This window comes from Crinia signifera, chromosome 1 (genome assembly GCF_055691185.1).
Source record: "Crinia signifera chromosome 1, ASM5569118v1, whole genome shotgun sequence".
Taxonomy (NCBI): domain Eukaryota; kingdom Metazoa; phylum Chordata; class Amphibia; order Anura; family Myobatrachidae; genus Crinia; species Crinia signifera.
Genome location: NC_139217.1, coordinates 28,761,928 through 28,789,875, shown reverse-complemented (window position 1 = coordinate 28,789,875; position 27,948 = coordinate 28,761,928). Strand labels below are relative to the sequence as shown.

The window sequence follows — 27,948 nt, the reverse complement described above, 5'->3', positions numbered from 1 at the left end:
GTGACATGCATGCTGTATTACAGCATCGGGGTGATGAATGGGCAGTATGGCACTGCCCTGCTGCTGTGTATGTGCCAGACCCCAGTATATGGCTGGCACAGCTGAGCTATGTGACATGCATGCTGTACGACAGCAGAGGGGGTGTTTCCTGCTCTCCCTGGTAACAATGAGGGTGCTCAGTGAAAGCATTGCTCTTGCACACGCTCTCTTCTTCCAAAAATAGCCCCTGAGCTCCCAGCAGAGGCTGCTGACTGACAGCCTCCTCCGTTACCATGGATACTGCATAGCTGTCACTCACCGTGGAGCCCCGCCTCCTCCTATTGCTAGAAGAGCGCGGTGATTGGCTACGGCGCCCGTCACTTGCTCGCCCGTTGCCAGCTGATTGGCCGGTTTGCCCGCCGGGCCGCAGTGCGCCTGCGCTCTCGGGCAGTCAGGCGCTGCCGCCGCTGGGAGCCGGCGGTGCGGGTGTCAGCGCGGGGTGATGGCGCAGAACGGACCGGCCAGTCCTAGCAACGATGTGAGGAGATCGGAGCAGCCCGGTCGGCATAGGAGCGGCTCCTCGGAGTCTCTGCCGTCCCCTGCTGGCAGCTCCCGGGAGAGGCTGGGTTCGGTCCCTCGGGCCCGGCCGCGCCTCGACTCGCTCCGGAAGAACCGACCGCGTAAGTGACAGGTGCCGTGAGGGGAGACCGCTGTGCTGGCTTCATAGAGGGAGCTCTGCAGGGGTGACAGTGTTATTATTCACGGGGAGGGGGAGGAGTCAGAGCGGGGGTGTCGGGTAACTGGGAAATTGGGTGAGGGGGACTGAAGGGGGTGTCAGGAGGGAGGAAGGGGGCATTGACAGGGGAGAAGGGGGGAGCAGGGGGGGGGGGGTGACAGGAGAGAGGGGACTTGGGAGAGGTGGGGGGTAAGAGGGGAGAGGGGAATGGGGAGAGTGACAGGAGAGATGGGACTGGGGAGGAAGGAGGGGGAGAGTGACAGGAGATAGGGGAAGGGGGAGAGTGACAGGAGAGAGGGGAAGGGGGAGAGTGACAGGAGAGAGGGGAAGGGGAAGAGTGACAGGAGAGAGGGGAAGGGGAAGAGTGACAGGAGAGAGGGGAAGGGGGAGAGTGACAGGAGAGAGGGGACTGGGGAGGAAGGAGGGGGAGAGTGACAGGAGAGAGGGGACTGGGGAGGAAGGAGGGGGAGAGTGACAGGAGAGAGGGGACTGGGGAGGAAGGAGGGGGAGAGTGACAGGAGAGAGGGGACTGGGGAGGAAGGAGGGGGAGAGTGACAGGAGAGAGGGGACTGGGGAGGAAGAAGGGGAAGTGTGACAGGAGAGAGTTGACTGGGGAGGAAGGAGGGGGAGAGTGACAGGAGAGAGGGGAAGGGGGAGAGTGACAGGAGAGGGGGACTGGGGAGGAAAAGGGGAAGAGTGACAGGAGAGAGGGGACTGGGGAGGAAGGAGGGGGAGAGTGACAGGAGAGAGGGGACTGGGGAGGAAGGAGGGGGAGAGTGACAGGAGAGAGGGGACTGGGGAGGAAGGATGGGGAGAGTGACAGGAGAGAGGGGACTGGGCAGGAAGGAGGGGGAGAGTGACAGGAGAGAGGGGACTGGGGAGGAAGGAGGGGGAGAGAGACAGGAGATAGGGGAAGGGGCGGAGTGACAGGAGAGAGGGGAGGGGAAGGGGCGGAGTGACAGGAGAGAGGGGACTAGGGAGGAAAAGGGGAAGAGTGACAGGAGAGAGGGGACTGGGGAGGAAGGAGGGGGAGAGTGACAGGAGAGAGGGGACTGGGGAGGAAGGAGGGGGAGAGTGACAGGAGAGAGGGGACTGGGGAGGAAGGAGGGGAAGTGTGACAGGAGAGAGGGGACTGGGGAGGAAGGAGGGGGAGAGTGACAGGAGAGAGGGGACTGGGGAGGAGCTGGGTGACAGGAGAGAAGGGAAGGGGCAGAGTGACAGGGGACTGGGGAGGAAGGGGGAGTGTGACAGGAGAGAGGGGACCGGGGAGGAGCTGGGTGACTGGATATAAGGGACTGGGGAGGAAGGGGGAGAGTGACAGGGGACTGGGGAGGGAGTGACGGGAGAGGGAGGAGGCGGGGGAGTTACAGGAAAAGACTGGGGAGATAGGGGAAGTGACAGGAGAGGGGGACTGCGGAGGATGGTGTTAGTGACAGAAGAGGGGGACTGGGAAGGAGGGATGCAGTGACAGTAGATGGGGACTGGGAAGGAGCTGGGACCGAAGAGAAGGTGGACAGTAACAGGAGTGGGGGACTCAGGAGGAGGGGGCAGTAACTGGGGAGGAGGCGGCAGGGACAGGAGAGGGGAACTAGGGAGGAGGGGGAATGAGTGACAGGAGAGAGGCGACTGATGAAGGGGGGGGGGTGACAGAAGAGAGGCGACTGGTGAGGGGGGGTGACAGAAGAGAGGGCACTGGGGATGAGGGGTGAGTGACAGGAGTGGGGGACTGGGTAGAAAGGGGGGAGTGATAGGAGAGGGAGCAGGAGAAAGTGACAGGAGGACTGGGGAGGAGGGTGTTGGTGACAGTAGAGGGGGACTGGGAAGGAAAGATGCAGTGACAGGAATGAGGGACTGGGGAGGAGGGGGGTACTGGAGAGAAAGGGGCAGTAACAGAAGGGGGGACTGGGAAGGAGGGTGGTAGTGACAGGAGAGGGACACTCATAGAGGAGGGAGTCAGTGACAAGGAGGGGAGTAATGTTAAGTGGAACTGACTGGAGTGGAGGGTGGGAAGTGACAGGAGAGTGGGACTGGGGAGGAGGAGGTAGTGACAGGAGAGGGGTCTAGGGAGGAGGGTGGCAGTGACAGAAGAGGGGGACTGGAGAGAAGGGGCAGAGACTGGAGAGAAAGGAGCAGTGAAAGTAGAGGGGGGACTGAAGGGGGTGTCAGGAGGGAGGAAGGGGGCATTGACAGGAGATAGGGGAAGGTGGAGAGTGACAGGAGAGAGGGGACTGGGGAAGAAGGCGGTGGAGAGTGACAGGAGAGAGAGGACTGGGGAGGAAGGAGGTGGAGAGTGACAGGAGAGAGGGGACTGGGAAGGAAGGAGGGGGAGAGTGACAGGAGAGAGGGGACTGGGGTGGAAGGAGGGGGAGAGTGACAGGAGAGAGGGGACTGGGGAGGAAGGAGGGGGAGAGTGACAGGAGAGAGGGTACTAGGGAGGAAGGAGGGGGAGAGTGACAGGAGAGAGGGTACTGGGGAGGAAGGAGGGGGAGAGTGACAGTAGAGAGGGGACTGGGGAGGAAGGAGGGGGAGAGTGACAGGAGAGAGGGGACTGGGGAGGAAGGAGGGGGAGAGTGACAGGAGAGAGGGTACTGGGGAGGAATGAGGGGGAGAGTGACAGGAGAGAGGGGACTGGGGAGGAAGGAGGGGGAGATTGACAGGAGAGAGGGGACTGGGGAGGAGCTGGGTGACAGGAGGGAAGGTGGAGAGTGACGGGACTGGGGAGGAAGTAGGGGAGTGACAGGAGAGAGAGGACTGGGGAGGAGGCGGGGGAGTTACCTGAAAAGACTGGAAGATAGTGGAAGTGACAGGAGAGGGTGACTGGGAAGGAGGGATACAGTAACAGGAGAGGGGGACTAGGGATGAAGGGTCATTGACAGGAAATGGGGACTGGGAAGGAGGAGGAGGGGGGACTGAAGAGAAGGTGGGCAGTAACTGCAGAGGGGGACTGGGGAGGAGGCGGCAGGGACAGGAGAGGGGAACTAGGGAGGAGGGGGGATGAGTGACAGGTGACAGGAGAGGGGGGAGTGACAGAAGAGAGGCAACTGGTGAGGGGGGGGGGGAGTGACAGAAGAGAGGGCACTGGGGAGGAGGGGGGAGTGACAGGAGTGGGGGACTGGGTAGAAAGGGTGGAGTGACAGGAGAGGGAGGACTGAGGAGGAGAAAGTGACAGGAAAAGACTGGGGAGATAGGAGAAGTGACAGTAAAGGAGGACTGGGGAGGAGGGTGTTGGTGACAGTAGAGGGGGACTGGGAAGGAAGGAGGGGGAGAGTGACAGGAGAGAGGGGACTGGGGAGGAAGGAGGGGAAGTGTGACAGGAGAGAGGGGACTGGGGAGGAAGGAGGGGGAGAGTGACAGGAGAGAGGGGACTGGGGAGGAAGGAGGGGGAGAGTGACAGGAGAGAGGGGACTGGGGAGGAAGGAGGGGGAGAGTGACAGGAGAGAGGGGACTGGGGAGGAAGAAGGGGGAGAGTGACAGGAGAGAGGGGACTGGGGAGGAAGGAGGGGGAGAGTGACAGGAGAGAGGGGACAGGGGAGGAAGGAGGGGGAGAGTGACAGGAGAGAGGGGACTGGGGAGGAAGGAGGGGGAGAGTAACAGGAGAGGGGGGACTGGGGAGGAAGGAGGGGGAGAGTGACAGGAGAGAGGGGACTGGGGAGGAAGGAGGGGAAGTGTGACAGGAGAGAGGTGATTGGGGAGGAAGGAGGAGGAGAGTGACAGGAGAGAGGGGAAGGGGGAGAGTGACAGGAGAGGGGGACTGGGGAGGAAAAGGGGAAGAGTGACAGGAGAGAGGGGACTGGGGAGGAAGGAGGGGGAGAGTGACAGGAGAGAGGGGACTGGGGAGGAAGGATGGGGAGAGTGACAGGAGAGAGGGGACTGGGCAGGAAGGAGGGGGAGAGTGACAGGAGAGAGGGGACTGGGGAGGAAGGAGGGGGAGAGAGACAGGAGATAGGGGAAGGGGCGGAGTGACAGGAGAGAGGGGAGGGGAAGGGGCGGAGTGACAGTAAAGGAGGACTGGGGAGGAGGGTGTTGGTGACAGTAGAGGGGGACTGGGAAGGAAAGATGCAGTGACAGGAAAGAGGGACTGGGGAGGAGGGGGGTACTGGAGAGAAAGGGGCAGTAACAGAAGGGGGGACTGGGAAGGAGGGTCATAGTGACAGGAGAGTGAGACTCATAGAGGAGGGAGTCAGTGACAAGGAGGGGGACTGGAGAGAAGGGGGCAGAGACGGGAGAGGCACTGGGTTGTAGTGGAGAGGCTGGACTGTGGGTCTTAGGAGGGTAGCAGCCAAGATGGGATTGTGGGTGGTAGGGCAGTGACATGAGGATTGGGAATAATTCCATTCAGTAGATGTTTTGACAGGACATACCATATGAGCCAGGTTGGCAGGGGGAGCAGCCAAAGTGGTAGGGGAGTGACAAGAGAGGAGGGAGTGACAATTGAGGTGGGAATGTGGATGGTAGGGGAGTGGCAGAAAAGGAGGAACTGTGAGTGGTAGGGGAGTGGCAGGAGAGGAGGGACTGTGGGTTGAAGGGAAGTGGCAGGAGAGGAGGGAATGTGGGTGATAGGGGAGTGGCAGGAGAGCAGAAACTGGTTGGTCAGGGAGTGGCAGGAGAGGAGACTGGGTGGTAAGGGAGGGGCAGGACAGGAGACTGTGGGTGATAGGGGAGTGGCAGGACAGGAGACTATGGGTGATAGGGGAGTTGCAGGACAGGAGGCACTGGGTGGTAGGGGAGTGGCAGCTGAGATTGTATTGTGGGTGGCAGGAGAGGATAGCCTGTGGGTGGTAGGGGACTGTGGTTGTTAGGAGAGTAGCAGCTGAGATTGTATTGTGGGTGGCAGGGGTGTGGCAGGAGAGGATAGCCTGTGGGTGGTAGGGGAGTGGCAGCAGAGCAGAGACTGTGGGTGGTAGGGGAGTGGCAGGAGAGGAAGAAATGTTGGTAGTAGCAGAGTGGCAGGACAGGAGGGACTGGGTGGTACGGGAGTGGCAGGAGAGGAGGGAATGTGGGTGGAAGTGGAGTGGCAGGACAGGAGGGCCTGGGTGGTAGGGGAGTTGCAGAACTGTGGGTGATAGGGGAGTGGCAGGAGAGGAGTGACTGGGTGGTAGGGGAGTGGCAGTAGAAGAGGAAATGTGGGTGGTAGTGGAGTGGCAGGACAGGAGGGACTGGGTGATAGGGGATTGTCAGGACAGAGTGGTAGGGGAGTGGCAGAATTGTGGGTGGTAGGGGAGATATAGGACTGTGGGTTGTAGGGAAGTGGCAGTAGAGGAGGGAATGTGGGTGATAGGGGAGTGGTTGGGGAGTGGCAGGAGAGCAGATTGTGTGTGATGGGGGAGTGGCAGGACAGGAGGCACTGGGTGGTAGGGGAGAGGCGGGACTGTGGGTGTTAGTAGAGTAGCAGCTGAGATTGTATTGTGGGTGTGGCAGGAGAGGATAGCCTGTGGGTGGCAGCAGAGCAGAGACTGTGGGTGGTAGGGGAGTGGCAGGAGAGGAGGGAATGTAGGTGGTAGTGGGAGTGGCAGGACAGGAGGGACTGGGTGGTAGGAGAGGAGGCAATGTTGGTAGTGGCAGGACAGGAGGGACTGGGTGGTAGGGGAGGAGAGGCTATGGGTGGCAGAGGAAGGAATGTGGTTGGTAGAGGAGTGGCAGGATAGGAGGGAATGTGGGTGGTAGGGGAGTGGCAGGACAGGAGGGACTAGGTGGTACGGGAGTGGCAGGAGAGGAGACACTGGGTGGTAGGGTTGTGGTAAGGGAGTGGCAGGACAGGAGGAAATGTGGGTGGTATGGGAGGAGAGACTGTTTGTGTAAGGGGAATGTGGGTGGTACGGGATGAGAGACTGTTTGTGGAAGGGGAGTGGCAGGAGAGGAGGGAATGTGGTTGGTAGAGGAGTGGCAGAAAATGAGGGATTGTGGGTGTTAGGAGAGAGGCGGGACTGTGAGTGGTAGGGAAGTAGCAGCCAATGTGGTATTGTGTGTTGTAGGGAAGTGGCACGAAAAGAGGAACTGTAGGTAGGGAAGAGGCAGGACAGTGGCTTGTAGGGGAGAGGCGGGACTGGGTAGAAGGGGAGTGGCAGGAGAGGAGGGACTGTGGGTGGTAGTCATGAGTGGGAGAACTGTATGGTATGGGAGTGACTATTGGGCCATACGCACAGGGCGATTACAGCCCTGTTTCTAAGCAAACTGTCTAGATCGCTTAGAAATGAAGCACGGATGATTCCCTGTGCATGGCCCTGCTGTGCTTAACTAGATCGCTCAGCACACTGCTCCCTTCTCCCCGAGTGTATGGGGCATATGGCTGTGGGGAAAAAGGAAGATGGGATGTGACAGAAGGGCGTTAAGTGGAGTGAAAGAGGAGTCGGAGGTGTAACAGCATTGGAGGCGGATGGTGTACTATGGGGGGAAGCTTCTGTGGGTGTTAAAGAAGTAAGAAGGGAATTGTGAATGAAGGGTGTGATTAAGGAGGTGGCTGGCACCAGTTAATGCTGTGGCTGTAGTGGGCCTTCATGAACACTGAAGATATTTTTACTGCCTCTGTTTTACGATGTCTTTTCAGTGAGCAGGGTGTTATTTTCAGTAGTACGTTGGGGACCAGTCTCTGTTCCCATATACTGCTTGTGTAATTCACTCACTACTTGCAGAAATGTAGATACGTAACCATTTCCCCACTGCACTAGCACCCTGCTTTACAGCACGAAGGACAGGCTGATGGCCTGATGTAAGCTGAAGGCCACCAGCCCGTCCATCAGCTCTGGGGGTGAGGTTAGGATTGTGTCAGCTGCAGCTAGTCTGGGTGAGCCAGCCCTCCTATGGAATGTGCTGCACATGGCGGGCATCCTGGATGATGGAGGGAGTTTGCCATACTGTAGGTCAGCGATTGCTAACCTTGACACTCCAGTTGTTGTCGAACTACACATCACAGCATGCCCTGCGTCCGTTTTAGCATGGCCTAATAGTGGGCGTTTCTGCATCAGAGAAAGCCCAGCCTGGATTGGTCGCGTCTGATTGGTTAGTTCTCTACATGTAGCTATGGCCCAAGAGTATGACTGACAGGGTCATCTAGTCCAGTAGCATAAGAGTACATGACCTTTCCATGCAGGGCCTAAAACGCTTGTGTCTTCTGTCCTAGCCTTTCCTTGGTTTGGCTTGGATATTGGTGGGACGCTGGTGAAACTTGTCTATTTTGAACCCAGAGACATTACTGCCGAAGAGGAGCAGGAGGAAGTGGAAAGCCTGAAGAGCATCCGGAAGTATCTGATGTCTAATGTGGCCTACGGGCAGACGGGCATCCGCGACGTCCACTTGGAACTGAAGGACCTAACCATTTGTGGGCGCAAAGGAAACCTGCACTTCATCCGCTTTCCCACCCAAGACCTGTCCGTCTTCATCCAGATGGCGCGTGACAAACAGTTCTCCAGTCTTCACACCTCGCTGTGCGCCACAGGCGGGGGAGCGTACAAATTTGAGGAGGAGTTCCTGACCGTAAGCATACTTCTGTACCTGACACCCCGGCCATGTCTAAGGTTAGGGTCCTGTGATTAAGACCGTGATACCTGGGATCATAACTGAAATCATTCACAGGGATCGAGTGTAGATGTAATCAGCATGCACAGTTGTTGTTAAACTACACATCCCAGCATGCCCTGCTACAGTTTTGCGATTTGGCCATGCTAAAAAACTTGCAGTGCATGCTGGGATGTGTAGTTTAACAGCCGAAGGTTCCCCATCCCTGGATTAGAGGGTAGACAGTCAGTAGGTCGACATGATGACACCTGAGCATATGGCCCCACAGTGAGTGTACCGCATACGCTCGTATGATTCGGGCCACGTGGATGGCACAAGTATGAAAGGGGGGGGGGGGGGGGGAATTCATGTCCACCTATTCACGTGTTCACCATTTGCTTGTGTCGACCTTTTGTCGGTGCATGTCTACCTACCATGCGGATATCTTGGTAAGTTAAGGCCCCCCATACACTATTACAATATGGCCCTTTTCTGATTTGGATCCGTTGGGCAGATAAATGATGTTATGTAGTATGTCACTTCCGATCCCGCGCACATCCGAACAGAAATCATCGTAGCTGCCACAAGGATACATCGTGTCCTGAAGCAGTGAATTGGATTGTGTGCAAAAAGACCATGGGCCTAATTCAAGTTGTTTTGCAAAAGCAAACTCCTTCTATAAAAGACAAAACCATGTGCACTGCAGGTGGGGCAGATGTAACATGTGCAGAGAGAGTTAGATTTGGGTGGGGTGTGTTCAAACTGAAAACTAAATGGCAGTGTAAGAATAAAGCAACTAGTATTTACCCTGCACATAAACAAAATAACTCACCCAAATCTCATTCTCTCTGCACATGTTACATCTGCCCCAACTGCAGTGCAGCAGGGTTTTGTCCATTAAAGAAGGAGTTTGCAAACCAACCTGAATCACCCCCTGTATACGGGGTATCAAATGCAAACCGTGCCGGTAAGGAGTTGCACCTCGGCTAAGTATTTGGGGGCCTTAAGTCTGCTTAAGGCCCTCTAAAGAGAGGCGAAAGCAAATCCTCAATAGGTTACCAGCTCAGATACCCCTGTAGAGATGAAGTGACTCCAATCTCCTTCTATACTAACTTCATATGCAGTGGAAGAAAGTCCTCTTATACCCCTTTCACACCAGCCTAAATTCCCGGGTTGGGTCCGGGAACAACCTGGCACTAGCTCTGGTGTGAAAGGTTCCAGGGACAAATTCCCGGGTTAATTTGCCGGCAATTCAACCCTGCTAGGTAGCAGGGTTGCTCCCGGGTCCTTCCAGGGTTACTGGCTGGTGTGAAAGGTGCAGGGACATGTCCCTGCTTCCCGTGTTGCCTCTGCTAGTGCTGATTTGCTAGCAGTGCAACTTCCTGTTGTGGTGGACACTCACAGACACGCCCAGAGACAGCATACAGCGTGCAGGGAGACCGTGTGCATGTTCTGTGGCACCACAGACCCCAGAAGTGCATTTTAACCCCTGAAAGCCTGCAATGCCATGTCTTGGACAAATGAGGAGGTGAGAGAGCTATTAATCATTAGAGGGGAAGATGCTTTCATATGCCTTTTACTTTGTTTTATACAAGTAAACAAAGGCTGAAACACTACAAATGTTTTGTGTCTTAATTATTAATAATCAATAATCTTACGTGAGCCTAAAAAAGGCCATTTTCAATGCTATTCTCATAGAAATGCAGGGTCATCCCGGGTTCAGTGTGAAAGGTGCCGACCCGGGTTGTCCCTGCTTCAAAAGCATGTGTAAATGGGTCCCAACCCGGGAAAGTCCCTGCTTGTCCCGGGAATGTAATTCCTGGGTTTGTCTCTTCATTTCTGGTGTGAAAGGGGTATTACTCAAAAGTAAAGGCCCCCATCCACTAGGGCGAGGCATTGCATGCGGTACCTCACATGCGGCTCCCAGGGGACAGGCTTACATCCGATAAATGTATCTCATGTGATCCCAGCAGGGACTACGGGCTGCAACACCTATTCATGGCAGCCTGTAGGATCTGCAATGCGAGGCCCACAGGAACGCTAAACGTCGACACCTCAAATAGGTCGACACAAGCAGTAGGTCAGCATGGGTTTTTCACTTTTTTTGTCCCGATTGTTGGCATAGGTGCACCGTGTCCCCTGGCATTGCTCGCTACGCCCGGCACACTATTCTTTTCTCCCTCCACGCCCTAGTGCATGGTAGAGGATGTTCGCTTGTCAGCACATGTCGGCTCCCCCCAAAAAAGTGAAAAACCCATGTCGTCCTTTTGACTGTCGTCCTAATGCTTGTGTCCACCCAATGCATGTTGCCCTTTAGTGTGTCTACCCAACGACCGTATACACCTTTAAGTACCATGAATCTGGGTACCTCTAAAGATATGTGTCAGTTCTAATAATTGTTTTCTGTACAGAATAATCCAGGTTATACATTTCCATTACACCGCAACCTGTTTTCCACCGTGTCTGGTGTCGACAAAGAGTAACGGCTCGGAAGCTGCATTCGCTGCTTTCCCGTTCCCGGGCAATATACTGTAAGGGGAATTCTACTATAACATAGGAGTTACCCATTACCCACCCTGCCCTGATCTAGCAGAACCACAGGATATGCCGCACCATAGACTGACCCCCATAGTTTCAGAATTGCTCGCACCTGCTGTCAACCAGAACCAGTATGAATGTAAATTGTAGAAGTAGAGCCAGTTCTGGTTGTTAGCCAGAGGAGGTGAGGAACTCTGTATCCTGGGGGGGGCAGCACGGACGGTGTAGTGGTTAGCATTACGGCCTCCTAGTGCTGAGGTCATGGGTTCTATTCCCACCATGGCTCTAACTGTGCAGAGTTTGTATATTCTCCCTGTGCTTGCGTGGGTTCCCTCCCTGCCTAGGGATCGGACAAACACATCGTGGGTGCTAAACCGTGCCACTGATGGGTCTGATCCAACAGATTGAACCTGCGGCAGGTTTAATCAGTGGGGTCCGACCCGATGAGCATGGGACTGGGACATATCCGATTTGGGCCAATTTCTCTGCCCGATCGGGCAAAATCGTCCGAAATCGGACAAGTGTATGGGCACCATTGCCTGCTGTCACATTCTATGTTCCATTGTACAGCTATGCATAAGGGGGGCTCATTCAGATTAAAGTGGTCGTTTTGTGGTCCACAAACCTTCATCTATAACTCGTGGAATCTTGTTCTCAGGTCGGGGGTCTTGAGCTTTGCAAACTGGACGAATTAGATTGTCTAATCAGAGGGGTTCTGTTCATCGATTCCGTTGGTTTTAACGGACAATCCCAGTGTTTCTACCTGGAAAATCCTAAGGACCCGGAAAAGTGCCAGAAAATCCCATACGCACTGGAGAACCCGTACCCATTGCTGCTGGTGAACATCGGGTCCGGAGTCAGCATCCTGGCTGTATATTCCAAGGATAACTATAAACGGGTGACCGGGACCAGGTGTGTAGAGGAATGTGCAGGGAGCATGGCTGTGAATAGGTCATCGCAGGTCATGTGACCTCGGAAGGACTCTCGCTCATTGACTAATGTAGATAGCAGGCAAGATCAAGGGTGTATCTAGGCCAGGGACGGGGAACTTTTGGCCCTCCAGCTGTTGTTGAACTACACATCCCAGCATGCCCTGCTACAGTTTTGCTACTTGGCCATGCTGAAACTGTTGCAAGGCATGCTGGGATGTGTAGTTCCAACAACAGGGCCAAAGGTTTCCCATTCCTGATCTAGGTGTTCAAGCACCCCCTGGTAGAGTAAGGGACTGGTGACACCCCCCCCCCCCCCCCACACACACACACACACTGATTCAGCAAGGCTCTGTAACCAGTCATTCACAACGCTTCCTCCAAGCCCCAACTCCACTCACAGGTCTACACCAACTTCACTTACCCCTCCCCCACTGCCCCTTCTGCTGGTGCCCATGACCAATGTATAGATTCGCCCCTGAGTAAGATGTAATAGGTTCTGATTCCCAGCTCCTGATGAAATGTTGTTTTCTGTGCAGCAATTTACCCCTGTACTGAGTGATGTTATCTCCTGTTTTCTCTACGATCACCCCATAGTCTCGGAGGAGGGACGTTTTTTGGGCTTTGCTGCCTTCTGACTGGCTGTTCTACATTTGAAGAAGCTATGGTAATGGCTGCTCACGGAGACAGTACAAAGGTGGATAAGCTCGTACGTGATATCTATGGAGGCGATTATGAGAGGTTTGGACTGCCGGGGTATGCGGTGGCCTCCAGGTAAGGGCTAGTCAGCCGTCAGCCTCTTATGTTCTATCCCTGCAAATCCTTTTTGATGATATCCTTCCGTCGCTTGCCTACTTTCCCTGCCGGTCTCGGTCCTAGAGGTGCGGAGCTCTGCTAGATAATACAGAAGTCTGTATCCTATACAAAAAAGAGAAAGCAAATCAGTTCAATGCGACGCACTCCTCATTCATAATGTCCAAAATGACTTAAAATAGTGTTATACCTTTATTAAGTGTGTTTTTTTTGTGTTTTACAACTTGTATCACTTACAGGTCATCATTAGTTATAGTAGTAATCTTCAAATTTTTATTATTAGATAATGCTTGACCCGATGATATGTTTCCCTGTATCAGGGATTGTAGTGGCGAAATATTAAAATAAGAAAGATATAAGATATAGAGAAAAAGAAATTTTAGAAAGATTAAAATGACTCTCTGTTAACCGTTGGTATAGAGTAATTGTAACGTAGATCCTGCTTGCAATGCAGGTAAGTAAAGTACGTTATATTAGTACAAATGTAACCAATAAATGGGTTTTATTCCCTAATCCATTCATATTTGTATAAAGCAAATATACCAAGCATATTATATATGGTGCGGGTCGCTCACTCTCTCTTGAAGTCTGTATCGTCAGATACCGTCATGGGTAAGGGTGTTTAGCACGGAGCGGTGTTCTTTGTCCTCTAGTATTTCATAGGATTCTGTATTACACCACAGACTGCGCACATGAGAAGACCATCCCAGTATGCCTCCTATCTATCTGCAAGAGGGCAGCACCGGTGCAGCTGCAGTTCTGTTAAAGACTTCTGGGTAACACCATTGATCTGGCAGTCCACGGAGCACATTCTCTACTACAGTGGGTTCTTAGCAGTGTAACAGTTAAATCCTGTATGAGGCCACCCATGGGGCAAGCAGTCTGTCCCCTAACACTCAGTAAGTGACCTAAAGCCAGGCCAGGGCTCGTAGCATCACCCAGAAGTGGCTTCTCTGTTCTAAGTGAATTTTCTGTACTCTGAGAGGTACAGCACAGAGACAGCAGTCAGGCATTGGGAAATGGCATTGTGCTATCCCCAGTGATGGTCCCAGCAACATTGTTGTATCGTGCACCTAGGTAAATGCAGAATATAAAGCATTCATCCGAATTGTGCAGTCCCGGGATCCAGGCTGCTGGGTTCCGGCCTACGTGGCTCCTTCAGCTCGCAGTCTGGGCATTGATCCCCAGCAGCAGGGTCTTCACGCATGCGGCTGTTCTGTACTTCTTGTGCCTCTTACATGGTATAATTGTTCTCCTGGGGAAACTCCTACTGATACCTCTCCTCCTTCCTTACCAGCTTTGGCAACATGATGAGCAAGGAGAAGAGAGATCTAGTTAGCAAAGAAGACTTGGCCAGGGCCACGCTGATTACCATAACCAACAACATTGGTTCCTTAGCCCGGATGTGCGCGTTAAACGAGGTAGGTCTTGCACTTGCTGAGGCTTTTGCTTTTTCACTTAATCGATGGCAGGTTATAAGCCTCTGTCTCATGGACCATGTGTCTGCCTGTGCTTGTAGGCTAATAAGGGCTGTGGAGATGTAGCGGCCTACGTCATTACGGGCTCGGTCTCCTGGCGGATGCACTAGTTCACTCTGAGCTCTCAGCTTCTTTACAGTGCTGCCTTGTAGCATCTAAGTCAAGCAGCATTGTACAGGGCTATGAGAGAGCAGATGTCCCTCGTCCCTGCTGGCATATGGCTCCCTCTAGTGATCAAATGCTGTTATGACAGGCGTGTATCGCTGTTGCTCTTACTGTAATAGAAATATTGCATGTCATCTGTTTGTTCATGTGTAAAGCCTGAGTCCGTTGGCAAGTCTGAATTTCTGGGTGCCCCAATAAGCTGGTGCGAGCTACTGATTTAGGCAGGTGAAACAAAATCCCCAACAGCAGGCCCGTTTTTGTGTGACGGTGGCGAAAACAAATTTTCATCGAGCCTGTGTGTTTTCATGAGATTCTTTTTTTTTTTTATCATTAACCCGCAATCTAGTTGGATAGACTGCTGAAAATCGGAACAAGTGCATAGAACGGTACTTGTTTCCTAGCACGGCCACACCGATCATGATCGTGGGCATCGTAAGTAAAAATCGGGTGCGATGGTACCGACGCGATGCCCGCGATTTCCCATAGGGAACAATGTTAAATGCCTCAATTTACCCGCGATGCCCCCGATTTCCCATAGGAAACAATTTACCCAAATCATCATAGGGAACAATGGTAAATGGGCCAGAAACCCCCCAAAACACCCCTGAACAGTGAAATGTCCCCCCAAAAGTAGTTTACGCCACCCCACGATCAACGTGAACCCGAAGCGTTGCGGGGCGGCGGTACGCGTCCTCCGACCTTTTCATACCCCCACTATCCACGTCGGCGTGGAGTTGAGAATTAAAATAGTGTGGCGAGCCACCGAGCCCGAAGCGTGGCGAGCGCACGCGGATACCTGTGAAGCCCGCGAAGGGACGCGTTTACCTGTGAAGGTATCCGCGGGGCTCGCCACGCTTCGGGCACGGTGGCTCGCTGCGCTCGCCACACTATTCTATTCTCAACTCCACGCCGACGTGGAAAGTGGGGGTATGAAAAGGTCGGAGGACGCGTACCGCCGCCCCGCGCGGGCTCGCAACGCTTCGGGTTCACGTTGATCGTGGGGTGGCGTAAACTACTTTTGGGGGGACATTTCACTGTTATGGGGTGTTTTGGGGGGTTTCTGGCCCATTTACCATTGTTCCCTATGATGATTTGGTGAAATTGAGGCATTTAACATTGATTCCTATGGGAAATCGGGGGCATCGCATCTGGACCATTTAAGCCTTTTTTAGCCGCCTGCGACGCGACCGACGCGGTTTTGACTTTTTTCAATGCATTTCAATGGGAAAATCGGGGGCATCGCGTTGGTCGCGTCGCAGACCACTAAAAATTACACCGATGCCCACGATTGTGGCCGTGCTAGGAAACAAGTACCCATAGAACATCTTTTTCACAGCCAATGTTTTACTGTGGGTAATTGGATCCCCCCCTGTGTTGGTGCTATGGTGGCTCAGGATCTCTCTGGGACAGCCATGGCTGCAGCCGTATTTCCTAACCGTTAGAGGGATGTACTATCTATATACACAGTGACACTTTCCTTTTCCTTGTAACAGAACATTAGCCGTGTGGTGTTTGTGGGCAACTTCCTGCGGATTAATACCATATCCATGAAGCTCCTGGCTTATGCCCTGGAGTATTGGTCTAAGGGACAGCTGAAAGCCCTCTTCATGGAGCATGAGGTATGAAGTACGAGGACCCCACTCCCAGCATGGGAGACATGAGCAGGGGGGGGGGATAAGAGACTGTAAGGTAGATGGATGAAGCAGTGAAGAGTGGAGAATTTGCCCAACCAATCGGCTTTGAAATAACATCTTTCAAGTGCATTCTATAAAACGATACATAGATGCTGAGTGCGCTGGATAACCCAGGGTATGTAGCAGTGGGCCTCCCAGGTTCAATAAGAATCACGGAGATTACGCCAGATTAAATGTATTTAATCCAAAAAAGATATCTCCAGGGCTTTGGTTACAAAAGGATATAAAATTGACATTTAGAGATGTGTGCCAGAGGTTGCCCGTAGCAACTAATCAGCTTTGAGGGAGAAATTATCAATGACACCCTTCTCACTGCTTCTTTCATCTACAGTACCCCTGTGTGGTCAGTCACTCTTCCTGTTACCGAGATGATAACATTCTGTGCGTCATCATTCACTAATAGATTACACACATTGGGCCTAATTCAGTACAGATTGCTCCCCAGTGTATTCACTCCAGGGACTGATGTTTTGGCTGTATGCCAATATACACATGCGCAGGGCTGCTGTGCGAACTCCTTCGGGGACTTTCACAGTCGTCGAGGCATTTGGGGGGGGTAGGAGGCATTCATGGGACGATCAGCGCTTTCTGGGCATCCCACTAAAATAGTGGGTGCTCTCAGCAAAACACTTAGCATCCCCATCTGCCCGCACGGGGCATCAGCACCTGCCCGGTTCTCATCATGTTCTTGGCAAATAAGTCTGTCTACAGCAGTGGTTCTCACACTCGGTCCTCAGGACCCCACACACTTCACGTTTTCCAGGTTGCCCAGCAGGACTCATTACTCACTGACACATTTTAAAAGATCCACAGGTGAAGCTAATTATTACACCTGTGATTCTCTGGAGACCTGGAATACGTGCACTGTGTGTGGGTCCGAGGTTGAGAACCACTGGCCTAGACTGACTTTTTTATTTATTTACGGACTGGTCAAAAATCATTTGATGGTCGATTTTGGCCCATACACACCCATGCAATTGAATGTGTATGCAGAACATCTATTTGCATTGCGGTGGGGGTGTACATGTAGGGGGCGGACATTCGCTCACCCGTGGGTTTGTGTTTAAAGGGCTTGCTAAGCAGCGAATCTTAGCGAGCCTTACTGAATTAGGCCCATTGCATTGAGCACTTTTCTCCTCTCTCCTCTATATAGGGCTATTTTGGAGCGGTTGGAGCACTGCTGGAGTTGGTGACCACGGCGCCCGCTGAAGCCATATAAAGTAACCTCAATTCTGTGCTTCAGGTTTGGGAGAAAAGCATTTACTGTAGCTAATGTTCCTATTGTGTGTGTGTATGTATGTATGTATGTATATGTATATATATATATATATATATATATATTTACACATGTATTTGCTTTCCCATTGCGCAGTCTCCCAGAGTCTGACGCTGGACCTTGATCTCTACCTCTATGCAATTTGTGCCATTGGCGTACATGTCATTGTACGGGGTCATCACTGCATGCTGGGAGACTGCTGACCGGTCGGCGGTCTATGCTTCTATGGCTGTTCTAGAGCCTGAAGTCTCTACAATGCCAGTTTATTATTTTTACTACCTGCTCATTCTCTTGCAGAACCCAAAGAGGCCATGTTGTGTATGTATTATATCATTTTTATTTTTAAATGTTGTATTTAAAGTTCGGTCCTTATCAGCCATATGTGGGCTGCACCATTATTCACTTGTGACATAATGCAGGTGCGAGGCGGCGAGTGTCTCCTCCCTCTGAGAGGCGGCGAGTGTCTCCTCCCTCTGAGAGGTGGCGAGTGTCTCCTCCCTCTGAGAGGCGGAGAGTGTCTCATCCCTCTGAGAGGCGGCGAGTGTCTCCTCCCTCCGCCATCTCATTCATTTTTATGTTAATTGAATATTGTATAATCTGCAAAAAAAAAACAGAGGTGGTGGTAATGTGCTTCCGCTGCCTCTGTGTGTAGGTGATGGATACGTCACAAAGCGTATACCAGGTATTTCACCCGACTCCTACACTGTCCCCAGCGGCAGGTGATACCAAATACTTTACATCCTGTTCTATAGGGTGCATGTTCTATTACCTTATTTTAGTAACTGGGATGACCTTTAAATGATTGTAGGAATCTTTTATTTGGGCTTATGCATGTTATGGGAACTACTGAATGCACTTATCTGTACCTAAGTTTCCAATAATTTATTATATATCCAAGGAGATGTATAAAGCCCAATGCAAGACAGTCACAGCAAAACTTGGTGTGTACACACTTGTACAATCTGCATGAGATCCAGATGAGATTTTGACTATATCATCTGGATATAGTATACATAGTCAAAATCTCATCTGGATCTCATGCAGATTGTACAAGTGTGTACACAGCATTAAACTGTCTGTTATTCTGCTTACTGTATAGCGTATGTACTATATAATGTGACATCATTGCCGTGTCACCTCTTATCAAACATGGAAAATTAGGTCAGATAAGAGGCAGTGGTTCCATTCTACCATTGAATTTTTTTTTAAAAACATGTATTGATAGAAGTGCAGCACTTCTGCGAAACGCATGTGTGAACAAGCCCTGCACGCTTATCCCTCTTGGGATGCAGGTTGTGTTCTGTCCCTAGTTATATATAATGTGTACATGTGTCTACATACATTTAGCCTCTAAACAGCCCTAGTGGCGTGACTCAGTAGTGCCAAGCATTTTTGTGTGCATTTTTTCTCCATTGCAATGCAAGTAAGACGCACAAGCAGATCTTGCTGAGTAAAGTGATATGCAGCATGCCTATATTCTGTGGCTTTACCTGCAAAGGAAATTGGAGAACAGCCACTGACACTCAAGCATTTCGAATGCAGATACAGCCGGGTTCACACAACGAATGTAGGCCGCATATCATTTTGCTCAGCAGAGTCTGCTTGTGTCTTATTCCAATAAAGACGCCCACCACACTGGACTTGTCAGCTCACTCACGCCACGCGACTCCCGCTGTGTGGCGTATTGAGGCTAGATGTATGGGGACACTTCTGTACAGCAAATATCGTGATGACAAAAGAACTGTTATTATCCGCAAACCGGGAGATTGAAATTATATGTAGCAAAATCCTGCTTTGCCTGTTACAAACCTTCCTGTATTTCTAATCACTTTTGTCTTTTTCATACTGGACAGTTTGATTTTCTACGTTTATAATAAAATGACAGCTTGTTTCTAAATGCTAAGTGACTCTTGTTTTATTCCATATACTAGCATCAGTTACCAGCCCGTCCAAATGACTGAACAGCTTAACAGCGAAGTCAGCTCATTGCTCCGTTGGTTAATAGTGACTGTTGCATGGAGCTGCCAGCAGAGGGCGCTCTTATGCCATTTGGCTCCAGTGCACAAGTGTAGGACATAATTATAATTTATTATTGCCACTATTCACAGCGATGACAAATGACTGGTTACCTGCAGTAACTGGGGCTCAGGAAGGAACCCATGTCTGCGGTGTCTGGGAGGGGATGGCATTCCAGAGCTTGGTAGGTTCCTACAGAAGCTATTTTTCTTATTTGAAGATGGGAGTGAAGCCCCGTACACACGGGGGAGATATATTGCTCAGCAATATATTGCTAGCAATATATTGCTGAGCAATATATTGCCCAGTGTCTCCTTTGCATCAGCGACCAGAGATGGTCGCTGAGGAAAAGGAACCTCTGCTGGCGGTGCCGCAGCGGTAATTAGCTGGTCGCAGGCGCAAGCTCCTGCGACCAGCGATTAGAAAGGGGCTGAAAACGGGAGCGCGCACCCAGCGATTTATCGCCGGGGCACACTCCCAATCACTGGCAATATGGTCGCCAGCGACCATATTTCCAGCGATTTCAGCCCCTATCGCCCCCATGTGTACACAGCACCAGATGTATCTGCTACGGTCCCCTGCACAAACATTCAGGGGATACTTATTTTTGGTATAGTCTGCAACTTATAATTGAAAATGTAAGACCCTTAATCTTTGTTTTTCAGTAATAAATACCATATTTGCAGGAATTTATTGTTTACATAGAGAACAGCTGGACAAGACTAAAGTGCAGAGAGAAAAAATGATCTTAATAAGGACGTCCTAAGCTGTTTTAATTTGCTTTGTGTTATTGTATTATCTTGTACATTAGGCTACGGTAGAACACTGTGAAATGTGCAGATGCTGTATATTGGCTTGTACACTAGATGGCGCTGTAGTGCCATCTGCCTACAACTGATGTGCTTATAGTACTTATTAAATACAATATAGCATGTTGTACTATGCACACTGTACAATTAGCAGGGCTAGATAGAACAGTGGGGTAGATGGAACTACAGCCTGAGGCCCCCAGATATACTGTATAATCCCATCATAGTAATAAACCATGCAATCAGCTATAAATTAGTGATTCGGACACTGATTATTCCGCTGTGTAACTATTAGGGGTAATTGAAGGGAGCTGGCGTATGCAGAACAGGCCCTGCTGGGTATTGTGTATTGTAATTGGGACCTGCATTCTTTATGGTATGCAGGTCAATACTTATAGATTACCTTTATTATAGAGCTATTTCCGTCTCTGGTACAACCCTACAAATGCAGCTAAATGAGATGTGTGTGTGTGTTTATCGCCGGGTCCTGGTACTGGTGTGTGCATATAACACTGCAAATGCATCCACCCTGAAAGGCCAGTTTGTGGGAGTACAGAGTATCTGGGTGGGGGAGGGTTAGTATAGTGGAAGCTTTTAAGTTTTATGTGGCATCACCCTTTAACTCGCAGCGCTTCTCCTCTACATGGTATGAGCTAATTGTAAATTTGTGTTCTATATTGGTATGTATAGTACACACAAACAGAACCCTACAATAGAACCGGCTGATATGCAGAGGTGTAAGGTCCATTTGAACAATCTGTCATCCTAGGCAATGCTGTGTCGGTCTGTACATGCTCTTTATTTTATTTAATATTAGTGCGGACCTTTTAAAAAAATGTCTAAAGCAGAATCAGTGTTCTCTTGTATGAGTGAGGATATATATACAATAAAATCAATTAAAAGCCTGTTAAAATGATGGCTTGGTCCCTATCTATCTTACTGTATCTCAAGTCTGTCTTCATAGCTCCCTCTCTCAACACCCAGCAAGTTTGAAACAGATCATTTTGCATGTTTATTAATATAAAATTGTGTTTATGAGCCTGTAGCTGTTGCTACACTCCAACACATGAACCCCTCCCAGCCCTATCACTGAACCAACACCACCATCTGTGCATCTCTCAGGCATTCCAGGAGAGGTACTAACTGCAGATAATACATTGTAAAGCATTACTTTTATGTTCATTCTCTAAAAAAGTAAAATCAAGAAATAAAAGAAGGTGCCTCATAAAAGGTTATTAATGAAACTAGGTAATTTAGGGTTAGGAGATAAAATTTGTAATTGGATTAAAAACTGGTTGCACAATCGGGGACAGAGAGTGGTAGTAAATGGCATACATTCCAGCTGAGTAAGGTCCAAAGTGGAGTCCGCACAAGGTTCAATATTGGGACCTTGTTTAATATATTCATTAATGATATTGGAAGTGACATAGTGAGTAAAATTGCAATATTTGCAGACGACACAAAATTGAGTAAGGAAAATAACTCAGGAGAGGATTTGGAAACACTACAAAGTGACTTAAATAAACTGGAAAGGTGGAAAATGCAGTTTAACATTTGAAAAACGTAAAAAGCAATTCATTATGGGAACAAAAATGAACAAGCTACTTATAGGCTAAATGGAGTTATTATAGGAAAGTCTGCAGTAGAGAAGGACTTGGGGGTCATCATTGATGAGAAATTAGGTAATAGTGCGCACTACTCAAGTGCAGCAGCAAAAGCAAACCTGATACTGGCATGCATTAAAAGGGGCATGGATTCAAGGGATGCCAATGTAATAGTACCTCTTTACAAGGCATTGGTGAGACCACACTTGGAATACTGTTCTCAGTTCTGGGCACCGCACCTAAAAAGGACATACATGAATAGGAACAGGTACAGAGAAGGGCGACAAAGCTAGTAACAGGTCTGGAATCACTAGAATACAACGATAGGTTAACCAGGCTGAATATGTTTTCACTGGAGAAACGGGGTTGAGAAGTTATATGATTCTCCCAATCCCTATAGATTGTAAGCTTGCAGCAGGGCCCTCCTACCTCCAAGTCTGTCTGTTGTTACCCAGTTTGTTTTATCACTGTCTACTATTGTAAAGCACAACGGAATCTGCTGCGCTATATAAGAAACTAAATAAATAAATTAGTATGTTCGAATACAGGATTGGGAATCATATGGAACTGGGAGATGATTGGTCACTAACAGGCCTATACTTAGGACACGCGGCATGTACTGAGGCTGGAGAAAAAGAAATTCCGTACTGAATTAAGAGGATTCTTCGCCATTAGAGCAGTAACATTCTGGAACTCATTGCCGGTGGGGTGGTTACAGCAACTACTGTTAATGAATTTAAATCAAAACTGGATACAGCCACTAAGGGAATCCTATAGATATGACTTGCTCAAGTCAGTAGTTACAAGTCAGAGAGGTTGAACTCGATGGACTAACGTCTTTTTTCAGCCTTAATTACTATGTTACTACAGTATGTATGACCATCATGATTACCTTTTTGAATGTTGACTGTGAATTCCCCCAGCACGCATGAAATGTCCCTGCTGGGCATGCTGAGATTTGTAATGCACAACAGTGGGGTCATTACAGGTTGCCTCTCCCTGTACTAACATCTCTATCTGCTACCTGATCTTATCTTTTTTCTGTCTGGTCTGACCTCGGGTTCCCGTAAAACATCTGGATAAGTGAAAACAAAACTCTTCCATTTTAATGTTCTCTGTTTACATTCTTCAGCCTTGAATCATTTTCCTCAAGAACATAAGGTCGCAACGTCGCTGCAGCCCAATTCCTCCCTGCAACAGGAAACCGGGGGAACACAAATGAGTCGCTCATCACAGCTAGAGGAGTCCAGGTTCCGTGGCGTTTCAAGGGGGCCTATATCTGCACATCGTTCTAACTCCCAGGGCTGTTAATTATTGGTTGGCGAGGATGGCACTCATCAGGGGTGTCCAATCAGCTCTTGACTGTTAAGTTATAGGCTGTGTTTAAAAAGGGACAGTTAGGAGCTGATTGGCCGGTGATAAAGTACAAGGGAAATTTTTATTAATTTATTAAACTCGGTGAAGTGATAAAGTGTCTGGTTTTTATCACCGGCCAATCAGCTCCTAACTGAAGTTACAGGCTTGGTTTGAAAAAATGACAGGTAGGAGCTGATTGGACGATGATATAAACCAGACACTTTATCACTTCACCAAGCTTAATAAATCTACCCATTTATCACTACTTCATACATCTACAGTACCCCGGTCTTCAGTCGTACACTTTGAGGGAGGTGATTACACCTCTTAATATTTTTGCTGTACTATTTTGTGTGTTGTAGTCTCTGCATTTTAATAAGATCCAGTAACCCAGCAAAACAGCAACAACTTAGTCACGCCGTAATAATAATAAACATCAGCGCAGGAGCCAGACCAGATATCTCTCATGGTAATCTAAGATCTCCAACAGGCCCTGGGGAGGAAGCCAGGACAGCTGCGCCCGTCACGAGTGGCCCCCTTTGCAATGCCGACACAGCACCTAAATAATTATTGCTGTCCCATGCACTGGCACGCGTTGTCAACAGCAATCTCGCAATAAGCAGCACTCAGCACGCCCGCCCTACATTTGGCATGTTGACTCTAAAATGTTAACAATGCAAACAAGAATGTTCATTTTTTTCCCCTCTTGTCGACCTAGTGTCCATTGCTATATTATCACTCGGCGGTAACAGGGCGAGCTGTATTAAGACTTGAAAAGTGATAGAAATAGAGTGGTATTAAAAAAAAACAAAAAACTGCAATTGGCTCCTAACTGTCACTTTTCAACCAGCCGGTGCCATGACTGCTAGGAACGGATTGGCCTGAGGTTTATAACTCTCCATTTTATCAATTTTCAAACTTAGTACATCTGGCCCACAATCTGTTCGCATTGTATACTTTATAATGGGGAAACATCTGGATGCGAAGTGTGAGAGAAAAATCGACAGTTCAGAATGTGCGATTTTTCGCGGGAAAAAAGTGTGATTTTTTTTTTTTTACCGCAGTTCGCACCCTATTACTGTACATGTACGATTTTTGTAAAACGTGAATTTGCCCATTTTTTTGACACAAAACTCTCAAAAGACTAAAAATCGCACCCTATTACATCTCACCCTTAACCTCTTCAGTGGTATGGCCGGAAATTTTCCAGGCTCAGCCGAGCTGCCGCAGCGGGCTATCCCGGAAAATTTACGGGCATACCACCAGCCGGTAGGTGTGTGCCAGTGGTTCCTCCAGCTGCGCACCGCCTCTAGCAGCACCCTCCCATTGGTCCCCCCTCCTGTTGTTCACCCCCCTGACCTCCATGCTTGGCGGTCGTACGCCAGAGCTCCCCTGCTGCCGCCGCCATTATCGCTGCATCAGTGACCAGGTGGACGACCCCGAGCGGGGCCAACCACCTGGTCAATGATGCAGTGTGAATAACGGCGGGGAGCTCCAGCGTAAGATTACAGGAGGGGGGGGAGAGTCGGGATTGGCCGCTGCCCTTGAGTGGTGAGTATTGCTGGGGCAGGACAAACCTGCCCTGGTAGGTGTGTCCTGCCCCAGCAAATCCCACCACTCAAGGGGTTAAGCTGGCCATACACTACTGCAAACCTCGTATTAAGATTAACCCTATCATTTCCGAGCAACCACATCCACAAATGATTGCACATTGGCTGACGCTTCCTATTTGGACCTTCTAAACCAGGGGTGGGCAATAGGAATCCCCCCAGCTGTTGTAGAACTACATATCCCACCATGCCCTGCCTCCATTTTCCTACTTGGCTGTGCTAAAACTTGTTCAGGGTATGCTGGGATGTGTAGTTCATCAACAGCGAGAAGAATGCTTATTGGGAACTCCCGATTCTAGACCTCAACAGAGGGCAGGTCTCTGAAGTCAGAAAGTCTGGGAACAGATGTAACTAATAATGTCGATTGGGATTTTTTCCGGGAGTTTCCAGGTATTTTTGGTTTGAAAATAGGAAAAATAGCGTCTGAATGTGGAAACACTGGGACGATTCAGACCTGCTCAGTGCGGGCCGAATTTGCCTGGGGGGGGCGGCTAATGTCACGGGGGTGTTCAGCGGGGTGGCGTATGCCTGCCTAGTGAACTGGTCTGAATCAGGCCCACTGTTCATACAGATGCTGTGAACACCGCTTTCCAAAGCTTCCAATGCCTGCTAGGAATGCAATGTACTGTATCAGCAGCTGCAGCCCCTGCACCCTCTACAGGCACGCCACTGAGTTAATGTTTCCCTTTTGTATATTGACTTGTATTTTATTTTAAACCTCTCTGTTGTTTCCCAGCCTCATAATCAGCCTTTATCTGACATGTATGGTTGAAAATTCCTTTCCTTTGCTAATTACACACTCCGGGTAGATTGTGCAATTTCATTGGAATTTCTTCAATGCAGAAAACACAACACGGAGACAAATGGTTTAAAATTTCCCCAGAAAGTGGATCATGTGATCAGTGCGCTGCTTGTTAACCCTTTCCTGATCACATGACTTTGTCCAGAGTAACGATCTGTCCCACACCCAGTTGGTTTATCTGGTTCTAAGTGCACAGTTCTGCTGTGATTTTCACTTTACATCAGACTTTCAGTGGACAAATTAAAATACATTTTTCAGGCTGACCCCATTTTGTTCCCCATGCAGTGTAAGCCAGTGGCGTAGCTTTGTTTGGGGCGCCCCCCCCCCCCCCGCCGTTAATGGGGGGGCGCCTCTCCCCGTCCGTCCGCCTGTGCCTCCCCGTGCCTCCTCCCCCCATTGCCGCATGCTTACCTGTCCGCGCATCCCGGCTCCCCTCCTGGCTTCAATTAATTCTATGCAGACGGACCACGATAAAATGGCCGCCCCCATACCGCAGACAGTTTCAGAGAACAGTCTGCTTTATGGGGCGGCCATTTTATCGTGGTTCGTCTCCATAGCATTGATTGAAGCCAGGAGGGGAGCCGGGACGCGCGGACAGGTAAGCCTGCGGGGGATGGGGGTCGGGGGGATTACTTTAGCACCGCAGCCCCCCGGCGCCCCCATATGCACAGCGCCCCCCCGCGACCGCGGGGGCTGCGGTGCTATAGTTACGCCACTGGTGTAAGCATAGTTGCCTACCCTCCTGCATTCTGCAGGAGACTCCCTGACATAGCAACAATCTCACTCTCTCCCTCATTAGTCTAGCAATCTCCCTCATGTCACCTAGCCCACATTACACTGTTAGATCATAGTTACCTCCCCTCCTGCATTCTGCAGGAGACTCCCTGACATAGCAGCAATCTCCCTCTCTCCCTCCTTAGTCTAGCAATCTCCCTCATGTCACCTAGCCCACATTACACTGTTACATCATAGTTACCTCCCTCCTGCATGAGACTCCCTGACATATCAGCAATCGGTACTCTTTACCTAGCACGGCGCCCGCGATTGGCATCGCGGTCATCGTGGGTAAAAAATCGCGGCCATCGCATGCACTAAAAAAACGGGTGCGACGCGATGCCCGCGATTTCCCATAGGGATCAATGTTAAAAGTGTCAATGGACGCGATTTTTGTGTTCAATGCCTCAATGCCCGCGATTTGTCCATAGGAAACAATGTTAAATGGGCCACAGAGCCCTAATAGTCCCCCTGAAGTCTGAAATGGCCCCCACAATTGTTAACGCCACCCTACGATCAACGTGAACCCGAAGCGTGGCTAACGGCGGCGGTACGCGTCCTCCGACCTTTTCATACCCCCACTATCCACGTCGGCGTGGAGTTGAGAATAGAATAGTGTGGCGAGCGCAGCGAGCCACGGAGCCCGAAGCGTGGCGAGCGCACGCGGACACCTGTGAAGCCCGCGAAGGGACGCGTTTACCTGTGAAGGTATCCGCGTCCCCTCGCGGGGCTCGCTGCGCTCGCCACGCTTCGGGCTCGCTGCGCTCGCCACACTATTCTATTCTCAACTCCACGCCGACGTGGATAGTGGGGGTATAAAAAGGTCGGAGGACGCGTACCGCCGCCCCTCGCGGGCTCGCTGCGCTCGCCACGCTTCGGGTTCACGTTGATCGTAGGGTGGCGTTACCAATTGTGGGGGCCATTTCAGACTTCAGGGGGACTATTTGGGCTCTGTGGCCCATTTAACATTGTTTCCTATGGAAAAATCGCGGGCATTGAGGCATTGAACACTAAAATCGCGTCCATTGACACTTTTAACATTGTTCCCTATGGGAAATCGCGGCCATCGCTTGGCACCCGTTTTTTAGTGCATGCGATGGCCGCGATGCCCGCGATGGGCGCCGTGCTAGGTAAAGAGTACCCAGCAATCTCCCTCTCTCCCTCATTAGTCTAGCAATCTCCCTCATTTCACCTTGCCCACATTACACTGTTACATTTTTTTGGGAAAAAAGGAAATAGAGATAGATACATTTACAGTGAATCATTAGCGCCATTTCCCAGGACTTTACCAAGTATACAGTAGTACAGTAGCTCTTACTAACTGCTTTGGGGCTCATCTACATTTGGATATAAGTCAGTTTATAAGATTCCTCTCAGATGTAGCAGTACACACCCACGCTTCTAGGTGCCACATTCACAATCTCCTTTCACAATCTCTCCATACATATATGGAACTAGACACGCCCTTTGGGAGGAGCATGACACGCCCCCTCAATGGGGCGCTGTGCAAAATTCTGCTACCAACTATAATCTCCCTGAATCTAGTTTTCAAAAGTAGGCAAGTATGAGTGTAAGTGATGTAAATTTAAGTAAAACTTAAATGTATAGAGAGAGACTGTAGACCTAGGCCATGGTCCATAATAAAAATTGGTTAGCGCCCTGCTCTATTGGCACCCGTGCTCTGCTGTCAAAAGGATTGTGTCCAATGAATGCATCCTTTGTCTATGCGCCACTTGGAAGATGCCCCTTGTTCTGCTTTTCTTATTTTTAAAAGAGCATGAACCTCTGGCAGTGTGATAACTGCCCCCAGTATTTGTGTAAACCTATAGCAGCCCCTAGCCCCATGCAAGGCAATGTAGTCACCAGTATTCTGTTGCC

The 27,948-nt window shown here is 50.3% G+C and overlaps 1 protein-coding gene across 4 annotated transcripts; it reads left to right on the top strand.

Annotated features, from left to right (window-relative positions):
* The first annotated feature begins 395 nt into the window (after nucleotides 1-395).
* LOC146074131 (pantothenate kinase 2, mitochondrial-like) lies at nucleotides 396-18,996 on the top strand. 4 transcript variants are annotated; one of them, XM_083181959.1, is made up of 7 exons: nucleotides 396-659; nucleotides 7,833-8,185; nucleotides 11,403-11,656; nucleotides 12,271-12,447; nucleotides 13,784-13,907; nucleotides 15,623-15,748; nucleotides 16,977-18,996. In XM_083181959.1, the coding sequence occupies exons 1-7, from the start codon at nucleotides 482-484 to the stop codon at nucleotides 17,040-17,042; spliced, it is 1,278 nt and encodes a 425-aa protein (XP_083038085.1). In that variant the 5' UTR covers nucleotides 396-481; the 3' UTR covers nucleotides 17,043-18,996. The 4 variants fall into 4 exon arrangements, with proteins under 4 accessions (XP_083038085.1, XP_083038170.1, XP_083038329.1 ...); XM_083182044.1 differs by having other exon boundaries at nucleotides 520-659; nucleotides 7,897-8,185; XM_083182203.1 differs by lacking the exon at nucleotides 7,833-8,185 and having other exon boundaries at nucleotides 532-659.
* Nucleotides 18,997-27,948: the final 8,952 nt, after the last annotated feature.